Source organism: Leptosomus discolor, chromosome 20 (genome assembly GCF_034619465.1).
Source record: "Leptosomus discolor isolate bLepDis1 chromosome 20, bLepDis1.hap2, whole genome shotgun sequence".
NCBI classification, from domain to species: domain Eukaryota; kingdom Metazoa; phylum Chordata; class Aves; order Leptosomiformes; family Leptosomidae; genus Leptosomus; species Leptosomus discolor.
The window spans coordinates 6,422,862-6,440,708 of record NC_141410.1 but is presented as its reverse complement, the minus strand read 5'-3'; the positions used below and the strand labels follow the sequence as shown (position 1 = coordinate 6,440,708).

General features: G+C 39.8%; 1 protein-coding gene across 1 annotated transcript in view; it reads left to right on the top strand.

The window, feature by feature from the left end:
* Positions 1-17,847, top strand: part of PEX14 (peroxisomal biogenesis factor 14) — a 78,174-nt gene that overhangs the window by 35,457 nt on the left and 24,870 nt on the right. Inside the window, exon 3 of the mRNA XM_086476036.1 lies at positions 1,388-1,472. Coding sequence (XP_086332162.1) covers positions 1,388-1,472 — 85 coding nt within the window. The remainder of the gene's footprint in view (positions 1-1,387; positions 1,473-17,847) is intronic.

The window sequence follows — 17,847 nt, the reverse complement described above, 5'->3', positions numbered from 1 at the left end:
AGATGCAATTTAAAAGAAAAAAAACATTGATGGAATGCACTGAGGAGTACATTGAAAGTGCCATTAAACCCATCAGAACTTTGCTCTCTGACCAGAAATGCATATTCGAAGGGTTTGATTCAAACACAAAGTGAAACTTCGTGATTTCAGTAGTGGGGCTATTTTTTTTTTCCTTCTTTTTCTGCTGTGAAAAGTTTTGAAAACCTTTTTGGAACTGAATTCCAGAAACTGTATTTTAAGACAAACTCTTCGAGACCTGCCTAACATAGGTCTAGCACATACCACCATTTTAGGAGAAGGTTTATGCCACTGTTTGGGGATGAAAACCTCTTCCATGCATATGCATGGTTACTTTTAGCTCTAGAGGAAGGAAGTAACCTCTTCCACTAGTTCACAAGGCTGTGTCCATCTCCTAAGTGCTGTTAACTTCAGGCATATTATTCCCCCTGATGCCACAATCAGAACAGATGTCTTTGTATAAAAGTAAAGTGAATCCCTAGTGCAGCAAGGTGTAATAAGCTGTGTAATGGTATAGGAGAGTATGTGGGAAGCTGACCTACCACACGAAGAAAAAAACCAAATACCTTTCATTGGCACTACATGGAAATGTAAAAACCCAGTGCCATTGTCTTTGGTGCCATTGAGTACTACCCCATACTTCACCCTTTGTTTGAATCAGTGGTTTTGTTTTAAGTGTTCTGTCACCTTAAAGAAGATGTAGAAGTCAGTCTTTAGACAAAAGTAATCCGTGATTTCTGCCGGTGTGGAACATGAATTTAACTGCTCACCTACCCATTCATGTAATGAAAAATGACTTTTTTGATATTTTTGTTACGTGATCCAAAACGTGTGAAGTTGCTTCTTTTCCAGTCGTGACAAGCTGAGGTTTATTTATTGCTTTCAGTAAATTAGAATGGTGGCAGAAAAGCCTTAATCTCTTAGAATTTGCGGGGAGATTTAAGTCAGATAGAAAAGAAGCAGTTTTACTAGTAAGCCTGCTGTTACAGATCACATGCATTGTCTCAAGGTTGCCCTCAGCTATAGGAGCCAATTTAGGTAAGAAGATCACAACATAAATGACAGAAACCTCTAAGAATTTTAATGGAGATTTTTGTACAGATTGAGCTGCTCCAAGAGCAATTGAACAAGAAACTTCTAGGTTAAAACACCATAATTGTGCTATCTGATGAGAGTTGAGCCACAAACTCTGATGCTTGTTGAACCCTTTCTGAAAGCTGGATCGGTGTCAGCTCCTGACCATCTCCATGTGTTGGATGTGTTGCCTTACTTTGCAGTACAGAGTGCATAATATAAAGGAGAAAATTTACCATTCCTAACTCAAGATCTTTTCTCTCTTCTGTTTCTGCAATCCTCCTATCCTCATCAGATTGTGACGGCAGTGAAGTTTTTACAGAATCCACGAGTCCGCCAAAGTCCTCTTGCAACCAGAAGAGCGTTTCTGAAGAAGAAAGGTATGGACTCTTTAAGTTTGTGGTCTCAGTGATAATGAGGAAGTTAGCATAAAGCCAAAATGTATTGCTATGCAAAATTAGATGTTAAGGACAAAGCAAGTAGTTGGTCTCAAAAAAAAGATTTGAAGTTTGTAAGAAATACCAGTCTCTTTTCTTCCAAACTGACTAAAGCAATATTGGCACCAGATGTGGAATTACAGAATACAGAAGACACAATGGAAGTTTTTGGGTTAACTGTTATCAGATCTTTTCTGCAATGAGGACAGTTTGGAGTTGTGGACTAGCTGGTCAGTTCTAACCTCAGTGACATTGGCTTTAAAATGACCAGCTTCTAGGTGAAAAGGTCAGATGTTTCCGAAGTGAGCCAGAGAGAGGAATGAAGGGCAAAGGACTTGGTGAAAGTAAACAAGGTCAGGTTAAGGTCAAGCTTGGGGTCAACCTGACTTTCAGGCTGAAATGGTAAACTACTGACTGAGTTTAGCCCTTTTCTATAGCAGGGATAGAACAGATCCTGACAAATCCTATATCGTCTTAGACAGATGGAACATACTTTGGTCATTGCCTACTGAGAATTTATTTTACTTTCTGACTCACAGCAGAACTATCTTTTTTTTTTTCTTCTTTCTAAAGTTTTTAGTGCACAACTTACAGTGCATTTCAGGTGAAGTTCACTCCATATTATGTTACCCTCCTGAGACCGTATTGCTTAGATCCTTACCACAAGATGTAAATAATAAGGACAGTCTTAACATTGGCGTTAATTACGTGCACTATGGAGCACTTTAAGCAGGAATGATACTGAAAACACAAACTTCAGAGGGAAGTGACCCATTTATACAATGAAGTCATAAGTACGTCAGGGTACATCCGTTTCTATAGCTAAAGATCTTGAGTTTTGGAAGGTAGGGAAGCCTATGAAATATATATTATTCTGTTTGGGGTTATGAACTGTTTATTGAGACACCTGAGACCTGATGTCATGAGATGGAGAGTTCAAGTGTATGCACCACTTCGCTCATCTTGAATAGCAAAGGACACAGAACAGAATGGCAGTCTCGTGTTTTAGCAATGGTGTCATGACAAGTAGTTCATGGGTACATCATTTTGAGTGTGATCCTCTCACTGCTTGTCCTCATGCCAGTTAGAGAACATTCCAGTCACATAGGTATGTAGCTTGCCCTGCCCTGCCATCGGGATGGCATTAAAATTTGGAGCCTGTTGGCCGCTGTGCTCCATGAGTTTTTCCTTGAAATATGTGGACCTATGGGGAGTAATTAATCATAAAAGCTTGGGGATTTCAACTCTATCATCGAAGCAATGAAGCAAGGGAAAGCTGAGACTAAAAGCTGTGCTGATTACCCGGGGTAACCTGATACAAAATCTATTGTTGCTGAGAGATCCTTAGCCCCCAGTATATCGTGCAATATTATAACTGCCTGATCTTCTTCTGTGCTGACAATGACCAGTTATTCCTCATTTTCTCTCTCAACACAGCTGGGTTAGAATTTCATTTGCAGAAGGTATTTAGAGCAATTTAGAGACAAATGTCTCTGGTGTTTGCTCTGCACTTCCCCACCGCAGGCTTTGCTGAACAGTTTTTAGTATCAGGAGCTCCATCTAATCTGTTTAATTTTAATAAATCCCTGACTGGGAGAAGAGGAAGGGTGGGGAGATGGAAGCACAGAGAAACTGTGGCCTGACTAATACTTCTTATGAATTACTTGGCTAATAATTACTAAAGAGCAAAAATGGTTTGGTAGAGCTGTTTGTTTGTTCCTGTTTGTTAATTAGCCCTCCTTCCCTTTGCGCTAATTGTTTGTTTGAAAACTTGACGGTAGGAGATAGGAAGGAGCAGGGTCCAGTAGTGCCTGTACCCAGCAGTCACTGGAAATATGTCCATATGGAATCAGACCACTGAGCTTACAGCATGACCTCTGTTCAGTGCTCGGGAGCAGAAGGTACATACTGTCATGGTACCTGTGTGCTCTAGCACGTGGAGGCAATTACTCTTGAAATGTAGATGCTGTGGCTAGTTTAGTCCTGAGGAGGTGAAGGATTGCACAGTTTGGTAGGCTGTTCCCCCTGTTCTCTGGTATACAGTTGTCATCCCAACGATAATGTTTATCCCCAGTTTTAGGCTATCTGGCAGAGGAGTCGTCACTGCTAGTCAAAAAAGCATTTCGTGTAGAGAAACCACTTCAGTTGTAAGAGTCTCTTTTAAAATTATCTTTGTAGGAAATAATACAGAGGTACCCTTGTATTGTTTTCAGTTACTTTTGTCCAAGTCTTTCCAAGCAGAAATTGCAGTGGAAGATCTTTTTATGGACCCCATACATAGCTGTACACCATGTATGAACTCGTCTTTGTAGTTACTTTCGTGGAACTGTACAGGAGAGGTCCGTGATTCCCTGCTAAGCCTGGTTAAAAACTGCTGCAGTGGAGAGGATAGTGCTGGATCACTTTGTGTCTGTGAATGCAGAGGGGAGAGACCAGGTGTCCTACGTCTGCAGGAGTCTTCCACTGCCCCAGCTACAGCTGCTGTAGGCTACAGGGATAAGAGTGGAGCATCAGCTGTGGGTGAGCTTTCAGGTCCTACAGTCCTGACTTGGTCTAAGAGATTCCATTTCTGAGACTTGCAGAGACGGTTCTGCCTTGAATTGTAATTTTTTCTTCTTTTTTATAAGTGTCTTCTTCCTAAAAAAGGCCAATCAAATTTTATTTCCTTTTAATATTATTTAATATTTAATACAGAAACTGAATTTTGTTTAACACATTTCAGTGCAGTGAGAAATGAAAGTTTCTGCAGGATCATCAGCTGAACTTGGCTTGGTTTCTTGTGAAACAGTAGTGGCAGAGGCTGAAAGTAGGTTTTCCTGGTTACTTGCAGGTCAGGGGTTTGCTGAACTGCTCTCTCTGGAACATGGGATGATAGTGTTGAAGACAGTTGGGAGAGTGAGGGTGTCCTGGATTTGTAAAAGGTCTTTCAGAAGTTGGATGAGATTTCTCTGTTGTCTTAAGCACTTTTAAACTCCCAAATACAGAGGCATTAATGAGAAACATGAAGTTATTAGAATCATTTATCATTTTCTTTGAAGCTTACACTGGCATTTTGTGTAATTTATGACATTTCCTCCTTTTTATCATGAACTTCTTCAGATGAAGGGAAAAACAGCTGTTTCCCCTCAGAGTATCTGAAAGAAAAGAAAGGAAAAAAAGATGCTGTTTGTTTTTTGTCCAACTCGCTGATTCTGCTGATGACATGCCACAGAATCAGCGGCGCCTTGGGAGTAATTAGACAGCATGTGGGGTTTAAACCCTTGTGGAAATGTGTCTGTCATCTTACTGTTGTGCCTCAGATGTCCTGTACTGCTCAGTTACCCATCCGGTAACTCATGTGGCTTGTTAATTTTGTGTACTCTGAATCTGTAACTTCTGGCAAGATAAAGGGGATGGAAGTGCACTGTACATGTGGAGCTCTGTTTTTCAGGGTGCTAGTCTTTTGGGGCAGGGAAGGGAAAAACTGCTAGGTTACAGACTGCATAATCTTGGATGAAGAACTTTTGTCTTAGCTGATTGTTCTCTTCATCTGTGAAACAAATACAGTAATGCCTTCCGAGAGTGGGATTGTGGGAACAGACGAAAGCATACGAGGAGCTCAGAAATTACAGTGATGGGAGAACAGAAGTGCATTAGGGTTAGTAAATGTATAATGGTTGAGTTATATTGGGAAAATTCCACCTGGATGGTTGGACGGTCTTCAGAAGATAGTTGCTTGGATTGGTCTTTTGTATATATATGTGATATAATGGGCTACGTCCTTCCAAAAGCAGTCGCAGTCTTGCTTGGTGCGATGAGCTGGAGGTTGCTGGAAGTGTTGCCCTTTTGCATGTTGTATCTAGTAATCTGTTTCATTACTTTAGCTGGTGGGAAGTGAGTTAGTACAGAAGGTTTTCCTGTAGGTCTTGCGGTTTTTTTTTCAGTGTGGCGGTGTTCCAGAAAATTTTGCCTGTGTCAAGATGCCAGGCTATGGTTGTTTCTGAAGATATTAATTAATTATTTATTTTTACATGCAGCTTCCCAATCAGAGCTCAAAGACACTTGATTCCCTGGCAACAAATCTTGCCAGCCCCAGAATCTCCAGTAGAAAACTGACTTTCTTCCTCTTTCTGTAGTCTGCATTCTTGGAAATTGAACCCCTGTCTTTTCTACTTTGCTGAAGAAACCCAAGTAGATCACCTTGAGGACCTGATTGAAGGGGGCACAGCCCACTTCTGGAGGGCTTTAAAGAAAGTAAATTCTTCAGCAGATTTCAATTTAACCCTCTTTTATTACTTTTCTTTTTTATAATTTAAGTCCGTTTCATGAGGCAGTTTGCATGTCCTTGAATGGAATCTCGTTACCATGAAAGCTTTTTTAGCATTGATTTCATAACAGTCTTAATTTAATAGCGCCGTCATTACTGAGAAGCCCTGAGAGTGAGGCCCTAGCTTTCCAGGTCACTGACCTTTTAATTACAAACCTTGTTCTGATGGCCAGGTTATCGACTGGACAGCTCCCAACTCCTGCCCCCAGCATGAAGATGAAAATAACTGCCTTTCCTCCCCCACTTCCAGAAAAGGGAGGAAAAGAAAAGTAACCTCTTGTGTTTCCAAAATTAATTTTCTCCTTCAGCTTTACTTTGTAATTAATTCTTTAACATGTCTCAGTGAAGCTCGAACAGCTTTACAAAGCTTTTCCTTGAGAAGAAAATACAATGCAAGCCAATAGAGTCCAGTGACAACTCATACCAAAAAATGTATTCAGTAACCTGTGCTGTCAGAATACCTATTTGGGCCAAACTGCTATGGCCCTCCAAATGTTATGCTTTTCTAGAAATGACGATGTTTGATACAAGGATGTGTGATTAGGCCATAAGTAGACTGTTCAAGGAATGCTAGATGACTTGTCCTTCTCTTCAAACTTGCTGACAGGATATGGATTTAAGAGGTGGTGAAGGGTGAAGAAAAGGAGTGAAGACTTAACTTCACTGCACAACCGATTGTGTGAGTGAGCGCTTGTCCTGTTCTGTACGGGCAGGTCGGGTAACTTGTTCTCTAGCTGTCTAATAAGTGTTTTGCGCCAATGCCTGCACAGACCTCATCACTTGCACTTCCAAAGCTACAAGTGAGACCTGGAATTCAGATACTGATTACAAAAAAATATTGCAAGAATATACTTAGTACATTAGACATCTAGAACGAACTACTTTAACACATAATGAGAGAAAGTTCACTAACGTTGGTAGAACGAGGGAGGGTGTGCTTTCTGATTGTTAAAGAAGTTTGCAACAGGTGTTCCAGTAGCATCAAGTACATGTAACAGCTTGTGTAGACTTGCTGAAATGACTGTACAGGTTGAACGGAAGTCAGTGCATTCAACATTTTCATAGTGCTTTTCATTTGAGGATCTTGGAGCGTGTTGTACCCATTAACCATTGAAGTTTCGCAGGTATTTGCATGGAGCATGTTTGATGGTGTCTGTAGGGTTATCTAGATCTCACTGTGCTTTCCCCTAAAAAGCCCCCACCTCTGAGGTAGAGGACAGCAGCTGTTTAACATCACTACATGGTTTTTAGGAGAGGAAATGAAGTATACTTTAAATGATCTTTCAGAGGGAGCTTTAGGGATAGAGAATGTAATTACTGAGTAAAAAATTTACTAAGATTCTTGAAAAGCACTGTGGGATATTTAATTACTAAAGATGCTTAGGCCTCTGTTTATGACTTTGAAAGACAGCTAATGTGCCTTATAATATTTTGCTTAGGTTAAAGAAAAATATGTCCCACACCTGTTCATGCAAACTAGTTTGTTCTCCAGGTGCCTTCCCTTCGAGCTTTGGGTCAATACAACCCTGCATAAATGGGGAAATCTGACTGTCTCCCAAGGAACTTACTAGGGATCTGAAGTCTGAAGAGTGAGAGAATGGATGCTTTCATTGCTGACAGACTCACAGCAGTTCCTATCTGAACCAGAATTATTGGTAGTCACAGCTGGTTTTGGCACTCTGCTGTGTTTGTCCAGTGCTGATAATGTTCAACATACAGGGAAAACTTCCACTGCTAGAATCTCATAATCCAGAAGAATAGATGTCCTCATGATTCAGAAATTAGTTCCACAGTTCTGTATTTTATATTAGTTGCCTTCTTTTTTCTTCCTGAAAATGATTGAGAATATCTGTCCATCCACTGTGAAGATGTCTCCCTGTCCTGTCAGTCTTGCATCTGCATATCTGTCACTTGCTGTTCAGTACCCACCTATTCATCATGCTGACTCTTTTCCCCCATCAATTTTACTGCTGTTTGTGATATCTGAACTTGTCATGAACTTTATGGATTTTCTTGGCTTCTTTGGCAAAAAGAGACCTACAGCAGTAGTGCTAAGAAAATGTGATAAACTGATCAACCTTAGGACATCCTGGGGAATCAGGTATGGCTATTCTTTGGGGTTGTCAGGGTTTTTGGAAGAAAATCTTTGTAGTTGGTAGAAAGCCTTCACTTTCATTCCTCAAGATTTGGAAGGAAGCTTGGAAAAAGTAATCTGCTTAGTTCCTATCCACATGGAGAAATCAGTTCATGTCTCACCTTTGACTCTTGTCCCAGTCACTAGTGATTGACGAGAGGGCAGAAAAACACCCGACATTAGTTTAGGCATAACTAGCTGTGTGATGCAGTGTACAAAGAAGGCAATCCTTTCTTTTTCCTACCTTTGAATGTTTATAATGGCCAGATGATTAAGAAAAGTGTGTATGTGCTTGATAGTATCTATAGTTACCTACAAGTGAATTTGTTGGTTTAGAAGAACATTGTACTCGGTGCACATTTCATTGTTCTGTAACAGTTGTTTTTTATAGCTTAATGGTATCTAGAAACTAGGTTAACAATACATTTCTATCCCACTGGAAATTCTGAGATTGGAAATTTCTTTTTATATTAAACAGGGATTAACATTTAAAATCGCAGACTTTTTTTAAAAAAAAAATATTATAGACCTGTCAGATCACTCCGTATTGATGAGACTGGAGTCTTTAATATTGTAACTGATAATAAAAGAGATTGATAGAATAGTATAAAATATACTGTAATGTTACAGTGAAAATATTTGGAAGAATGGTTTTTCAATTGTTAGGAAATTTTCTTCAGAACATTTTGGGGCTTTTTATATGAAAAAACTATATCCTAGAAGTTTGTTGATGAGCTCTACTTGGAACTAAAGAATTATTTCATAGAAGTGCTTTTCACGAGCAGGAAAATGTCACCATTGTGACTGTATAGCTCCAACAAGCTCGTCATCTTGCACTGTTTTGTACTTGCGTGTTTGGCTTGAATACTCTGGACTATGGGCTCTGAACTCAGTATGTTGTGAACATGAGGGAAAAAGTCCTACTTGGGCCTGTTTAAAGGGAGCAGACGAAAAAGGTCATGGAAAACGTAAGGCCTACCGATCTTCACAGTGTATTGGTTTAGGCAAGGTCATTTTAAAGGGCTTTGATACAAGATCTGCTATTGAATGTTAAACCCAGGAAAATCTCAGTGACTTTCTCTTTGGTTTCTGTGAGAAAGGTTGAGAAGGTGCATCACAGGAGGCATCCCTTTGATGTTTAGTGATGTTGTGAAGAAGACATTGAGAAAGCAACTCTCAAATTTTACATCCTCTAAACGCCTAGATATGTGTACCATAGCAGAGGATACAAGTCACATTAGTGGTAGTACCCTTCCTTTCCGCTTAGGTTCAACCTACAGTGATCTTGAATCATTTGGATCTATGCTCCACAGAACATGAGAGGAGATTTGTTTAGTGTCTCTTGGGTAAACAGTCTGCTACATCTCCTGTTTCTATTGGGCCACAGAAATTCCTCACGATTTCAGTGAAGAGTCCAGAATCACCTTTGCCATGTTTTTGTAGCTTGAAAATTATTGATAAATTGGAACAGACCGGTTTGATGCCCAGGAAGTTGTGCATGCTACAAAACATTGGTTGTAAGCTTAATTTTAAGAAATAATTGGAATGTCATGGGTTTAATGATGTCTCTCCACTTGGCTATCTGACAGTAACTATGTAATGTAAAAGAGCCATTAAAAATGGCTTTGCAAAATTAACTCCTGTTGCTCACTGAGTGTGTTTTGAGTCATATCTGCCTTGTTTACTGTCAAAATAATATTTCCATTCCTGGTAGCATTGAAAAACCAATATGATTACAGCAAAGTGAGTTGAAGTCTCTTCTAGAATGCTAAGATAGTCAGTTATATTCTGAGTCCTGAAATCGTTAGCCTTAGTGATGGGCAAAAAGACGCAGACCCTGAGTCTGACTTGTAAATTTAATAATTTATTTATCATGTTTTCAAGTGAAAGTAAATGCAGAATGCCAAAAGAAAGTGACTTCTGTGGTTACAATCTAAGATTAGCTGATGGAGGTCTGAGATATGACTGCTTGCTTGGCTTTGGGCAAGTTACTTGTTCTCAGCTTGCCAATCTGTAAAATGGGGTTAATTACCACTTTTGCATTATTGACTTGTAAGAATTATGTTAGCTATGTTTATAAACTGCTTCGATATGCTTGTTTCTAGTTCTTGGTGCTGCAGCGTGTGATTTTTGAAGTTGCTTGCTACAGTAAAAGCCACACTTGCAGAGGGGTTGAGAATTTACTTCTGTTAGCTGTGTATGGGAGGGGAGAGCTGCAAACTTTAGAATGTCAGAATGTCAAAGCTCAAGCAGATTGCGTGCAATCCTAATCCAGCCCTGCAGCTTTGACCTTTGAAGCAAGCTTCACCTTGAGACAGTTGAAGAAATCTGTGTATGTTCATATAAAAATATTTTTGTGATAGAAGGAATTTGCTCTTTATGGTCATCCAGGCCAGGGTTTCCCCACAGTCTTCCTGGAGCAAGTAAGGGAATTCAGTTCCTGATCTGCTCTGTGAATGAATCTGGTATTCTAAGTCTGAAGAGACAGCCTTCTCTCTTGGGGCTAAAACAAGGAGTGTAATTAGGATAATCTGTGTTGCTCTTCTGCTGAAATCCATCTCAGACCTAATGATACTTTCCTGCTAGGAAAGATAAAGTAAGTTCCTGTATGAGATAATTCTCTAGGTTCTCTTAGACAACATTTCTGCTCTGTCTAAAACTATGTCTTGGGTGCCTGTGAACATGAAATCCTACTGTTTGCTTTTCTGCTACACACTGTTCCCTCTTAATTTTAATCTGGAGTGCAGTCATTCTTTCCTTAGCTAAAAGAGGAATTTAGTTTTTGGTTCGTTCTTTCCTATTCTTTTTTGATGAAACCTAGTCCGAGTGAGACTCTGCTCCCCTAGGAGGTGAGCAGAGAATTCATTTTCAATGAAATCTGAGGCTCGCTGAAGTAAAAGCTGTTGACTTTGTCGTACCGTGCAAATGTGCATTGCTTTTAGCAAGACAATAAAGGGTAAATGGGGTGATCTCTGCTCCTGTGGAGAGGTCGGGTGGTTACATTACACAATCTTCTAGAGCATCTTGCAGCAAATACATGGGTTATATTAAAAGTTGCAATCATATCATTTTTTAAAAGTAAATTGCTGACCTTATGCAGTGGAATCAGCTTTATTGAATTTCGCCAAAAATGCGTTTATAATCCCCCCCCGCCCCCGCATACACATGATATTCATGTCCTTGCTGCCCATGTGGAAATGTCCCTTTTTATGGTGATAAAATTAAATTTGTCTTTGTCTCTGCCTTGCCTCACCTTTTAAGATTCCATACTTAAGAGACACCAGTGGATATCTGTACCAGAGAATGAAGATGGGCAATATCCCTGCATGGCTGGCTGGCTGATTGTGAGCCAACTGCCACAGAACAAATAAATAAGCTTTTCACATTTAGAGGACAAATGAAGCTGAGGACAGGTGTAATATCGGTATTTTTCTAGGAGTGTTGTGACGTTAGCATAGATACGAATTTATTTTTACTTGGAAATACTTATGCTTTGCTTCTGGATTTTTTTCTAATTGCCAAGCAGTACAAAAGGTAAAATCCACCAATAGTTATTGTGCTACTCATGTAATACTGTGTTCTGTGTCCCCCTTCAGTAATAACTAACTGTAAAACCCTCTAGTCTTTGGCCACCTACCTGAATGCAGAAGATGACTGCCACCCTTCCTGAATTCACTCAAGAAAAAAAATGTTTTGTGGCATGCTCAAGAATTTAACAAACATATTTCTATACCACTTTACATATTCAAAGTACTCTACAAATATTAACTGACGAAGCTTGTGACACCTTTTGTGGAATGGCAAGATTGTAAGATTAATTTAATGTACTTCTGATTACATTTTGTCTCCTTTGTTAGACCTTTACATTCTCCAAACTGTTTGCAAACTCCAAATTCCATTGGGAAACAGAGGAAATACCATCCCCGTTTTAGATGGGGAAACTGACTCAGGTGTATTAAGAACAGTTCGATCTGAGATAATTCTGACTCCCATCATATATATTATAAATATAACCATACTATCTGTGTGATGTACTGATGTTTATAGCATTCTCAGTAAAATTACTCAAAGTATTTTTGTGTTTATCCTCTCCAGGCCTCAGCTGCTTTGGGAGGGTGGGAGAGGTTAAGCTAGTTTTATTCAATAAAATCAACGCAAACTGTCTAAGTAAATGAAGGGGCAGATTGGTCTCCGCAGTGTTAGCATGTATCCCTTCTTGCAGCATCTCCCCCAACCTGTCTTCCTTTTCATGTAGCGTTTAAAAGGCTAGTTGCTCAGAGATACAGAGAAGAATATCAGAATATCATTGCTTCTGCTCTTCAAGTAACCAGAGAATGCAGCTGTTAAACTCAGAAATATAAAATACATGTTTAAAAGATGACTCTCTATGTGTTTAAAAAAGAGAGCGAGAGAGGATTCAAGGGAACCAAAAAATAGCAGGTTCCATTACTGTAATTAAATGGCAGCATTTAACCTATCAGGCCGTTGCGTGTATGTGAGAGACGAGCAGGGAGCTGCATTTGAAATGATCACTGTCTTCCTTGGGGGATAGAGCAGTTAAATAATTTGTTTGTGAGGTGTGAGTTCAGTGTCGGGGAAAGCAAGTGCTTGCGTGTGTGTGTGTATCTTAGAAGCTAGGGGTGGCTGTGTGTTTACTGAGAATACCCTGGAGGTTGGTATTTACTAGCACGTGCTCTGTCAATAAGAACACAAGCTGCTCTTGCCCATTTGTTAGGTTATCTGCAGAGTCAGGGCCTCACCTGGTCCCAGATATTGCATCATAAAGGGAGAGCTTTTTTCGTGCTAGGCCACCTGAGACAGACAGGAGTAGCAGTAAAAGAAAACCAGGGAGAAAGTCAGGGAAGAAAAGAATCAGTTGTTTTGGTGAGCTCCACCTTCTGCAGTCACTGTAAAGGGTAAGTTGTTCTGTCTGGTCGTTGGACTTGGCACTCGGGAGTAGGGGGACTTTGTCATCCCTGGGGGACCAAGGGCGAAGCTACTGCTCGGAAGTCTGCCCTTAAACAGCACATCAAACTGTCGCTTCCCCTGCAACAGTGTTCTGCCTGTGCCTGGCATGATTCCTGTGCTTCGAGACTGTAGTGTGCAAAGTTATGTGGAAAGAGAGGGATCTGCAAAGTGCATCCTTGGCCCTTCACCATTGACCCCAACTCTGTGAACAGCTCTTTGGGCACCCCTGTATGGTGGTGTTGATGAGCCTTTTGGCACCCTGGAAAGGCGACACATTCTTATATAGTGCCCAGAAGGGAATATCATCCCTTTTTTATTCATTCCCTTTTTATCTGTGAGGCGATTCCATTGTTTAGGGGATATTTCCTACTCCTGGAACTCCCAAGAGCTACCCTCACACAGTATGAGTTGATACTAGCAGCAAGTTTTTCAGCGGCCTCACCTACTGATCTGACTTGCATTATGTTGCAGGAACATGCCCATAAATGTTTCTTAATCTTCACTCCAGTTTCTGTGTGAATTCTGTGTAGCCACTCCCATTTTAACTCCTGGGCTGGAACTTTTGTGAGGCTCTAGAAGACAACAGACAGTGTTAATAAAACAGGTATTTCGGTATTTCCATTTTGAACGTCCAACCCCAGTGACTGGATTTTGAGGGCAACGCTTGGCCAAAAGGAGATCAGAGAAATGCCACGTATTTTAGCACCCAGTGAAAGCAAAGCATGCGTTTGAGTCCTTGTGTAGTTTGGTGAGATTTAAAAATGTGAAAGTATTTCCAAAGATGATCTACAAGCACAAAAAAAAAAAAAAAGGATAAACTTGTAACTTGAATAAATTATTTGCTGCAAATGCCCCTCCTAGCTCAAATGTGCATAATGTATGTATAGATTCTCAGAACTGTCTCAGTTAGTCTTTGTACATGATGATTGTGTCAGTCTCAAACGTTTTACAGAGGATATTGTGTAGTATTATTCCTGTTTTACAGATGTAGAAACTGAGGCAGATGGAGGTTAAATGACCTACACAAGGTCAATAGCAAGGCTGGGAATAGAACCCAAATGTGTAGAGGCTTTTTATTATACTAATAAGGAAACTCTGGAGGTGTGTTTGGCATGGTAATCGGAACCCTAGAGAACTAGAAGCAGTTAGTATGTTCTGTGCATGTCCTGAGGGAGCAATGATGAAACTCCTTTTCACCCTTACCACTCCAGTTCTCCGTGTGTGGTCACCATAGTTTTTCCACCACTTAACCTCGTTATTTTTAGTATTGTTAGCATTAGTCGTCCTTTGGGCGTTTAATCCAGACTCCTTTAATTTTCTCCAGAACTCTGAAGAGCTGTTGAAGGCACATGGGGAGAAGAAAATAACAATAAACAAACCAAGAGATGAAAAATGATCTTTTGAAACTTCTGCTATTTTGTTGACTTGTCCCCTAGTGTTTTTTGTCTTTGCTCTTCTTTTATCACGAAGGACCCTGCTTGAATGTGTAATCTTGGTTTCTTAAAAGTTCATTTGCTATTGTTTCTTTCTTCTCCACCCAAGATTAACATCCTGTGTGATGACATAGATGGTTGTTGTCTAAATGGACGCGATGTAACCAACAAAATTGTGAAGGGTGGGTGGAGAAATATTTATACAGTTGTGTTAAAAATTACAAAGTAGGGTTGCCTTTTAAACAGAAGGTATTTCAACACTGTTACTGGCAGCATCAGCCTTTAATTTTACAGGTGGCTAGCTTTGTAGTAGCATTCAGCAAACAATATTTTAATGGCATGTAAAAAATTTCACTAAAACAAAAGAAAGAAGAACGAGGGTGATTTATAATCTGTAATGAATACTTGCTGACATGTCTTTTTATAATAGTGTATTAGCGTCTCTGTCTTTCTGGGGGAAGTGCAAACCAGATTTACCTGAAAGATTTTTACCATAATAATCAAATGTGTAGTATTTAGATGTATCTTTCTAAATTGACCTTATCTTCTCGATACGATGATATCTGACTCCTAGGTGTCTAGCATCGATTCCACCTTGCAGAAACTGGGTTAGAGGAGCAAAGACACTCTATAAGGCTGTGAGAAAATATCTATCAGAAAAAGGACTTAAGACTCCTGTGTTCATGGCTCCTCACCCAGTGTTGGTTTCTTTACATTTCCATATATTTTTCCATACATACTTCCATGTATTTTTACATTTTTTCTTAGAAACATGCAGCTGTAGCTACTGTTCTCCATGCTTCTTAAAGCATCTTCCTGACAGAGAGAGCACACAATATGCACTGTCGTGCTGCATAGTCAATGTTCCATTCTGTGTGTTCTTCAAACGCTAGACAATAAACACAATTTAGAATACACTTCGTATAATGTTTTGTGTGGTAAGTCTGGACTAAGGGTTTTGTTTTGTTCCTTTCTAAAGTTTAAAGTTTTGAAAGTAAAAGAGGAAATAAATAACATTGAGGCAAGTTGCTGTTTACGTTGCAGTTAATCTTAGTCTGCAGAGGCTGCTCTCAGACAGGTATTGTCTAGTGTAGAAAATACCCAGATGCTTTCATTAGTGTGTTTGGGGTAATCGGTAATTCCAGAGTAATATAGGGAACTGGACATGGTGCATTGGGACAGACTTTCTCATAGTCATCCTTCAGATACTCTGACAAATCTGGTTAAAGAATTCTTTATAATGGCTTGAAATTGCAGTTTCAAAAGAATTCCTCTCTTTTGAATGCAGAGTTAGGGAGAAAGAGAGTCTGGTTCTAGAATGGCAGGCCAGTCTAGTCCAGTAATAACAGATCAGCAGTAACTTCTAATCTGGATTTATTCTACATTAGGGCCAGTCTGCTAGGTCAAATCTAATACGGACCGTATTCAGGCCCACACCACTGAAAGGCCTGGTTATTCTTTGCTGCAATAACAAAGGAGATGTTGGAGTTATGGATGTCTGGTCCACTGCAGATCCTGCAGGCCAGCTCCTTTTACTTCGGTGCTGGAATTCTTACAATGTGCTGGTTCAAATTGTTGGAAATACAGTTTAAAATTGGAGTTCTGAAGGTAGATCAAACCCAAACCTCCTGTACTGTTAGTGTTTTACCTTACCCGAATTTAAGACAACCTCTGGCTTTCTCCTTAGAAGCTCCTAAAGATAACATCACAGATCAAAGTGTAGCCAAAGGCCAATCATTTTGTTACTATTGCTCAACAAGCTGCTTAACAAAATATTTTTCTTTCACACAAAGTAAATGGATCTGAAGCACAAACGTTTTCTGACACTGCTGTTTTTAAACTTTGTGTTAAGTTTTGGTCATGAGGTTTAGTTTCTAGGTTTTTGAAGTGCCAGGTACCAAACTGTTCTACTTTTGGAAATGAACTTGTGGAAGAAATGAATACCCTTTCACCTTTATAGAGTGGTTTTTGTTGTAGTTCCTAATTTAATAGAAAAGAGATTTATCATAGACCTAGTGTGTGTTTTGGTAAGTGACTTCATTTATGTGTGCAGTGTTTTTCTTTCCAGCCTGTCTTTCCTTCATATAGACCATTGAGTGCTTTGGGTCTGACTGCTTCTACTTTGTTTCAGCACAGTACCTGGCACAGTACCTGCACAGTGAATGCCTTTTGGGGTCTCTAAGGAGCATTATAATACAAGTAATGAGAATCAGGAACCAGCACCATGAGACTTGTTTCTCTGCAGGAATAACAGCAAGCATTTGCAGATCACAGGTTGGGTATGCTTGGGAACTTACCCGTTTAGCGTGTCCAATACTTGTTTTCTCTGAATGTGTAGTCTTACTTCTAGGGAGCTTGTCAGTTGTGGTAACAGATTATGACAGCACTATGGTTACTAGAGTAGCGTCTCTTCCATTATCTGGATTTTCTGCCTTATACAGGCTGCTTTTAAACAAATGTCAGAGCCTTGGTTATGTTCTGTTCCTGAGAAACTACCTTGGAATTGGCATCCTGGCACAGAGTCTTCAAAGCTTTCGAACACCAACGCAGATATTCATTTGAAATAATTTCAAATATGCAGAGGTTTTTTTTTTTCTCTATGTAGTTTTCTCACATTCATGTAGTGGCTGAATTGGATGTCCGGTGTTCCCATGTTATAATGTTGGCTTCCAGCTTAGTCACATGCATGGTCTTCATCACTAGTGGTGCCACAGACAGGTGGACTTACTCTACCATTGTCCACTCAAAGGAGGCTTTCTATCAGCCACTGTTCTTCTTCTTGTATGGTAACAGGAAAAGCTGAAGGCAAGAGACCTGAAAGTAAAAACAATAGGTGATGATAAAATAAAATTTCCCCCCATTTTTAGAAGGAGAAATTTTTGTTTATGTTAAGGAAGACTTGTTTCTTCTGTCTTCTTTGCTGATCATGGTATTCTTAGAATGACTCTGTAATAGACAGGTCTTTGGAAGAAGGTACCCAAGATTGAAGTTTTGCTGTGTTTTTGCCTATGCTTGTTGTTGTTGTGTAGGAATTTAACTAGGCTTTGTAACAAAACTTCTGGTTCTGTAATTCAGGTTACTGGGGACTTCTGGACGTGTCTTGTGTGATTTAGAGTCATGTTGCTGTCTGCCTTTTTGCTAATTTGAACTTCTTGTGAAGCAAAAATTGTGCCTGTTGAACTATGCTGTCTGCTACCTGAAGATTTGTTGTAGATTAGTTAAAAAATGAGGCATCCAAATCCTGGTACGGCTGTGATAGCACTGCATCTAATAGGACTTTTGCATTTCATAATCCCAAGTCTGAGTCCCATTATCCAGCCACTTCGTCCTGCATGCTGTTCCTTGTATTCTCCTCTTAGTGCTTTGGCCCCTGAAATACACAGTTTACTATTGGGAGCTTTTACTTAAGGTATCCCTTCCTTTTTTTTTCTACATGGAGCAGAGATAACATACTTCACATAAGCAAGGAACTTACTT